The sequence below is a fragment of the Hylobates moloch genome, unplaced genomic scaffold (assembly GCF_009828535.3).
Source record: "Hylobates moloch isolate HMO894 unplaced genomic scaffold, HMol_V3 SCAFFOLD_19, whole genome shotgun sequence".
In the NCBI taxonomy this organism is placed as follows: domain Eukaryota; kingdom Metazoa; phylum Chordata; class Mammalia; order Primates; family Hylobatidae; genus Hylobates; species Hylobates moloch.
Genome location: NW_026652294.1, coordinates 23,173,634 through 23,180,868, shown reverse-complemented (window position 1 = coordinate 23,180,868; position 7,235 = coordinate 23,173,634). Strand labels below are relative to the sequence as shown.

Sequence of the window (7,235 nt, the reverse complement as noted above, 5' to 3'; positions counted from 1 at the left end):
AAAAAAGAATACATTGAGGAGTAAACTAACATTCCCCACATTGGTCTGATTGTGAATTCTTCTTAACTGTTTTGTCATCCAAGCAGCGACACAGGGCCTGCTGCAGCCCCCCACCCCCACCCCATTTCAGAGGCCCAAGTGGAAAGGTTCATGTGAGGCCAGGCACCTGCACACAACACAGACACGAATCCCGCAGGCCTTTTGTCCCGGCACCTGGCCCAGCACATAGGGAGCACCCAGCAAACATTTGTGTCACATGAGTGGGTGTCTCATTTGTGTCTGCTGCTCTTAGCAGCTGGCCTCCCTCTCTGGCCAAGGTGAGGGACCCTGGAACTCTGACAGTGGGTTCCAGCCCTCCCACTCTCTCTGGCCTTGAGAGCAGCCTCCTGGAGTCTCTGCTGGGAGTCAGAGCAGCCAGTGCTTCTGCTGTGAAATGCAGACCTGGGGCAGGTGGACCCCCTCCTCCTAACTCCTGTAAATTCTCCCGACTCTGGCCTCACTGGGCCACCCTCTCCAGGGACAGGTTCCCTGTTCCTGGGTTCCCACAAGCCTCAGTTTGCCCACATGGCCGGCACAAGGGCTAAATAAGCTGCCTGGTACTCAGGCCTCTGCAGCCCTCACTAATGGGTAATAGCAGCACCAACACGGATGGACCTGTGTGTGGGTGGCAGGGTTATGGCTCAGTCTTCTGGCTTTGTCCCCACCTCTCTGCCCCACAGAGAGGCCTTCACTGCCCTGGCTCCCCCGCAGGGTCCTGTCCCCCATCGCTGTACCGTACACCCACGCTCACCCGCACCTGCCCCCACCCCCACATCACCATACACCCACGCTCACCCACACCTGCCCCCAGCCCCACTTCTCCTTTGCAGCTCCCCTCCGCCCACACCTTCCTGCCTGGGAGCTGCTGGCCCATGTGCAGGGGATGGAGAGGGTGGGCCAGTGCCCACCAGTCAGGGCTGGCTGACTGGGGTTCTTTGTGAACCTCCAGGGTCTCCCAAGCTGGAAACCTGGGGGTCGGCCTTGCTCCCCTCTCTCCATGGCCAGACGCTGCGTCATCCCCTGCCCTGGGCCACCTGCCCTGGACGTGGGCCACAGTGCCAGAGAGAGGGACCCTTGCCGGTACAGCTCAGAATCTCTCTCCTACCCAGACACGGCCAGGTTCTGTACTGCCCCGGGCCTGGTGCCCTGCCCATCCGCAGCCCGGATGCTCCCTCCTCCCTCCCAGCATCCCCTGTGGCAGTGGCCATGCCTGCCCCCAGAGCAGCTCAGGCTCCCTTTTCATCTCTCCAAGCCTTAGCCCCTGCTGCCCTCTGCCTGGAGTGTTTGCCTCCCCCTGGCCGCTGCTCAGGGCCTCCCTCTGCCCCCAGGCTCCCTCCCCAGCCCCTGAGTTTCTCCTCTCACTGTGCTTCCCCAGCCCTGAGTGCTTAGGGGTCTGGGTGGCACGCGTGGCATTTAACCTCATGCTCCCTGCTGAGCCCTGAGCTCCCAGAGTTCCCTCCAGCTCTGGCCCTGGGGAGGGGGTAGCATGTGACCAGGAGGGCGGAGGGGGCTTGTGTGTGCTTCTGAGACTCAGTCTGAGAGAGACACGGGTGACAGACAGTTGGGGACCCCAAACACTGGGGAGGAGAGATAGACAGGAGGGGCCCGCAGTGAGACACAGAAGTGAGCAGGAGAGGACACACAGCCCTGGAGAAAAGGAGCCGGTGTGGGCGGGCTTCCCTCCACTGCAGTCACAGTTCCCTTGCTCATAGGCAGATCTTCCTGGGTGCTCCCTGCACAAAGTCCCAGTGGCTCCCTCGTGTCCCCCAGCTACAGTCCAAGCTAATATGCTAGACAAGGCCCCAGTCCAGCCCTTCGGTCCCAGCACTCCCTGGACTTCCCGTTTGGGCCTCCAAGCCTTTGCTCCCCTTTGGCCTTCACCCCCATCTGCTCCCTAGACCTCAGTCCATCTGGCAAACACTTCACCATCACCCTCTCCATGAAGCCTTCCGGCCCACCTTCCAGGATGACATGAGCTGGTGCCCTTCCTGCGAGGCTGTCTTCCCCCATCAGCACAAGTGTGAGATTCCCTCAGGGCAGACCCACATGCTACTTGGGCCTGGTACAAGTGTCTGATGTCAGGCTGGGCACTGTGGCTTCACACCTATAATCCCAGCACTTTGGGAGGCCGAGGAGGGCGGATCACCTGAGGTCAGGAGCTCGAGACCAGCCTGGCCAAATGGTGAAACCCCGTCTCTACTAAAAATACAAAAATTAGCCGGGCGTGGCGGTGGGCGCCTACAATCTCAGCTACTCGGGAGGCTGAGGCAGAGAATTGTTTGAACCCAGGAGGCAGAGCTTGCAGTGAGCCGAGATCGCGCCATTGCACTCCAGCCTGGGCGACAGAGCGAGACTCCCTCTTAAAAAAAAAAAAAAGAAAGAAAGGGGGGCCCCAGGCGAGCTCGGTCCCACCCAGCAGGCGGGGGCGGGGCAGGGCAGAGTGCTCCCCCCGCCCCCCGCTTCCTCCCCGAGGGCCCCGGAGCCCAGCTCAGCCTCAGTCCCTGCGGCTTGTGCGGCGGCGTCGGCACCATGAGGCGAGGTCCCCGGAGCCTGCGGGGCAGGGACGCGCCAGCCCCCACGCCCTGCGTCCCGGCCGAGTGCTTCGACCTGCTGGTCCGCCACTGCGTGGCCTGCGGGCTCCTGCGCACGCCGCGGCCGAAACCGGGTAAGGGGGACCCACGGGGCGCGCGGCGCCGGCAGCCGCGGGGAGGACGGGGCCCTTATAGCCAGGGCGCAGGCAGAGCCCCGACCCCCGGGGGCGCCGAGGGCTGAAAGGACCCTGTGGGCAGGGCCTGGAGGAGCCCGCGACACCTCGTGACCCTCACCGCCGCCTCTCTCCCTCCCCTTGTCCACCGCCCCCCGGCTGTCCCTCCCCTCCCCGGCCAGCCTCGCCCCCCTCCGCCCCTCCCCGTCCCCGCTCCTCCCTCCCCTCGGCCCCTTGGCCTCCCTCCCTGTCCCCTCCCGCAGCAGCCGGGGCCAGCAGCCCTGCGCCCAGGACGGTGCTGCAGCCGCAGGAGTCGGTGGGCGCGGGGGCCGGCGAGGCGGCGCTGCCCTTGCCCGGGCTGCTCTTCGGCGCCCCCGCGCTGCTGGGCCTGGCACTGGTCCTGGCGCTGGTCCTGGTGGGCCTGGTGAGCTGGAGGCGGCGACAGCGGCGGCTTCGCAGTGCGTCCTCCGCAGAGGCCCCCGACGGAGACAAGGACGGTGAGTTCCGTGTGTAGGGGAACCAGTCCGAGCGGGGCGCAGGGGCTGGGATGTCGGGACGGTCTAGGGGGTGATGCATGGCTCCTGGGGGGAGAGAAGGGCTTTAAGGGGAAACGGAGACAGCGGAAAAGAGTTTGCGCTGAGGAGCTCAGGCTGGGGACGGAGACATAGTCCTGCCCCTGAGACCCTGGTCGGAGCCAGGAACAGACCTGACAGGGCAGACCCTGACAGACCCCAGTGTGAGGAAGAGACAGGTTGCAGGAAGGGGGCCCTGTCTGAAGGAGGAGTCTGTCCTGCCCTTTGGGAGTCTAACGGAGCTTGGTTCCCCCATAAATCCCTGCAGGGTTTGCCAGACTGAGCCCCAGCTCCCCAACTCCCTGCCCTGCCAGCTCCCCACTGGCCAGGCCTCTGGACTCAGGGTCAGCCATGTGCCACCCCTCCCCACCCTGCAGTGGGCTTCATTTGAGGGAGGACTATAGGATTACAGGTGTGAAGATTCCAGAGGAATCTTCTAGGGGATGGAGGGAAGGCTGTGACCCAGTACCGAGCCTCTATCCCCTCTGCCTGCAGCCCCAGAGCCCCTGGACAAGATCGTCATTCTGTCTCCGGGAATCTCTGATGCCACAGCTCCTGCCTGGCCTCCTCCTGGGGAAAACCCAGGAACCACCCCACCTGGCCACAGTGTCCCTGTGCCAGCCACAGAGCTGGGCTCCACTGAACTGGTGACCACCAAGACGGCCGGCCCTGAGCAACAATAGCAGGGAGCCGGCAGGAGGTGGCCCCTGCCCTCCCTCTGGACCCCCTGCCAGGGGCTTGGAAATCAAATTCAGCTCTTCACTCCAGCATGCACATGCCCTCTTTCTGGGACCAGTCTAACCCTGCAGAAGCACAGACACTACAGACCACAGCATTCAGCCCCCATGGAGTTTGGTGTGCTTGCCTTTGGCTTCAGACCACACCATCTTTGATAGCCCTTGAAGGTGGTAGCCCAGCTCCTGTTCCTGGGCCTTCAAAACGCTGGGGCACTATGAGTAAGAGACTGCTTTTAAAATGGGGAAGACACCATTAAGCCAAAATGAATCTGAAAAAAGACCAAGTGGGAGGATGCCTAATTTGTAGTTGGGTGGTTTTTTGTGCTTGTTTGATTTTTTTTTTTTTTTTTGAGATGAGTCTTGCTCTGTCGCCAGGCTGGAGTGCAGTGGCGCGATCTCGCCTCACTGCAACCTCTGACTCCTTTGTTCAAGCGATTCTCCTGCCTCAGCCTCCGGAATAGCTGGGATTACAGGCACGCACCACCACAGCCAGCTAATTTTTGTATTTTTAGTAGAGACGGGGTTTCACCATGTTGGCCAGGATGGTCTCGATCTCCTGACCTCGTGATCCGCCCTCCTCGGCCTCCCAAAGTGCTGGGATTACAGGCATGAGCCACCGTGCCCGGCCTTGTTTTGTGGATTACAGGCATGAGCCACCGTGCCCGGCCTTGTTTTGTGTTTTTTTTTTTTTTTTTTTTTTTGAGACAGGGTCTTGCTGTATCACGCAGGCTGGAGTGCAATGATGGGTCCCCAGCTCATTGCAGCCTGGGCTCAAGCAATCTTTCTGCTTCAGCCTCCTGAGTAGCTGGGACTACAGGTGCTCCACCTTTCCCAGCTAATTTTTTTTTTTTTAAAGACAGGGTCTCGATATGTTGCCCAGGCCAGTCTCAAAGTCCTGGCCTCAGGCAGTCCTCCCCAAAGGGCTGGGATTATAGGCATGAGGCGCCGGGCCTGGCCTCTATTTCCTTAATACCTGCCCTCAGAGCCGTCCTGCTTTTAAACTGATGCAAATGGCAGCAGTGAATAATCAATTCATGGGTTTGCTTGCTTTGGGATTTAGTACAAGATTATTTTAAGAAATAACACAGGAGAAGAGACTGAGCTGGATTTTGCTGATTCTCAGGTATCTGTACCCCAGGGTCAACCCTGAGATTGGCCCAATCTGCCAGAACCTAAGATGCCATTTTGACCCCAGTGGCAGCTTCCAGAGCCACAAGCCTGCATTTGGGACGAGGTGCGCAGCCTCCAGGGCTGGACTCCAAACTCAAGCTGAAGGAACATGCTAGCAGGCAGCTCTCTCAGGGTCCACCTGGGGTTCCAGCTGCTCCAAGACACAGCACATTCAGCCATAAACACGGAAGGGCTGGAATCTACAGGAGGCTCCTTTGTGTAGAGGCCAGGGCAGGCCTGTGACCTGGAACCAGGTGGACATGAGGTCCCTTGAACTCCCTTCTCTCTCTGGCTTGTTCCCCTGAAGCACTGGCCCCCCAGTGCTGGGCTCATTTGGCCATCTTGTGCCATCCCCCTGGTCACCCACTGTCGCAGTGGAAGCTGCTCCCTCCTCCTACAATGGTGTTCCTTGCTCTGGGGTCTGGGAACAAGACTGTCTTTTTCCACTCCTGGACGACACTATGCACTCAGTCAGCTGCCTCCTGCCTGCCCTCCTGCACAGGGTCAGAACCTCCTGACCTGGACTCCGCCCTGGGCAGCTTCCTTGGAACTTGTTGCAGCTTAGCATCTTTGGAAGGGAGCACTGGACTAGGAGTCAGAAGGTGGAGTTCTGGGCACTGTTTTTCTACTCTTGGGCCCTGGGCATGTTCTGTTCCGTGCATCAGATGTTTTCTGCCTGCCTCCCCCTGAGCTGCCACCAGAGCCACCTGTAGACCCCTGCTTCTCCTGCCCCTCCTGTCCTTTGCCAGGCCTCTGGACTCAGTGCTTCCTGTCCCAAGGACCTGTTGTGTGCCCAGCTCAGAAGACAGTGGCCACTCACATCCAGGTCTCTGCCTGGCTACTTACTCCATGAACCCATCTCAGATGCCCCTACCCCCAGGGAGCCAGGTGACAGGGTGAGGTCAAGTGATAAGCAGTAGGTGTGGGAGAGGGTTGGTGGGGTCTGGCCCACATGGGCCCAGCCATCCACTCTCCTTCCATCTGGGGTTGGGGGAGTCTGAGCTGCTTCTGGCCACCCCATCTGCCCCACCCCATCTTCTCCGGGACACCCCACCTCCCATCCCATCTTCTCCTGGCCACCCCATCTTCTCTTGGACACCCTGTCTCCCACCCCATCTTCTCCTGGCCACCCCATCTTCTCTTGGCCACCCCATCTCCCCCACCCCATCTTCTCCTGGACACCCCCATCTCCCACCCCATTTTTTGCTACAGCAAGAGTTAGCTCAGCAGGTGAAAACCCCAAGGGTGGGTGAAACCCCTATGGGGCTCAGACATGCAAACCTTGGGCATCTCTCTGTCCCAGCTGGCCCCGCCAGCCGGTGGGAAGTTTCCCCTGAGTTCTCAGTTTTTTCTTCTGAAAAATGAGGGGTTGTATGCGAGGTTCTCCTCCCGGCCTGTGGTCCCCAGAGAAGGACAGGAAGGAACCTCAGATAATTCTCATACGCATTTCACAGATGAGGAAGCCGTCACATCAATTCCTCATTTGATCTTCATAAGAGCACCTGGAGGAGGGGGTGGGGTGTTTGTGTTTGTTTAAATTTTTTTTTGTGAAAAAAATGAAGATAGGCATTTTGTAGACAATCTGGAAGTGCTGGACCGGAATCCATGATGTAGTCAGGGAAGAAACGACCCGTATCCAGTAACCCCAGCCTCGAGTGTGTGGTGTATTTTTCTACATAATTGTAATCATTCTATACATACAAATTCATGTCTCGACCATATTAATATTTGATAAGTTTCTCTCTCTTTAAAGACTTCACAATAAAGTTTTCAACATGGTAAGGTTTTCCACCTGGGCGTTTGGATAGTTTGGTTTTTGCTGTTGTGGCCAAGATGGCCTCCTTCCACATGCGCCTGCGCAGGAGTCTCTGTTTCCCAGCACAGTTGTTGTGCCAAAAGCCTTGACCTTTTTTTTTCTTTTTCTTTTTTTGAGACGGAGTTTCACTCTTGTTGCCCAGGCTGGAGTGCAATGGTGCAATCTCGGCTCACCACAACCTCCACCTCCCAGGTTCA

General features: G+C 58.9%; 1 protein-coding gene across 1 annotated transcript; it reads left to right on the top strand.

Moving 5' to 3' along the window:
• The first annotated feature begins 2,565 nt into the window (after positions 1-2,565).
• TNFRSF13C (TNF receptor superfamily member 13C) lies at positions 2,566-4,671 on the top strand. The gene is made up of 3 exons (XM_032138288.2): positions 2,566-2,704; positions 3,007-3,240; positions 3,811-4,671. Exons 1-3 carry the CDS (start codon positions 2,569-2,571, stop codon positions 3,996-3,998), a joined length of 558 nt encoding a protein of 185 aa, XP_031994179.1. The 5' UTR covers positions 2,566-2,568; the 3' UTR covers positions 3,999-4,671.
• The last annotated feature ends 2,564 nt before the right edge of the window (positions 4,672-7,235 follow it).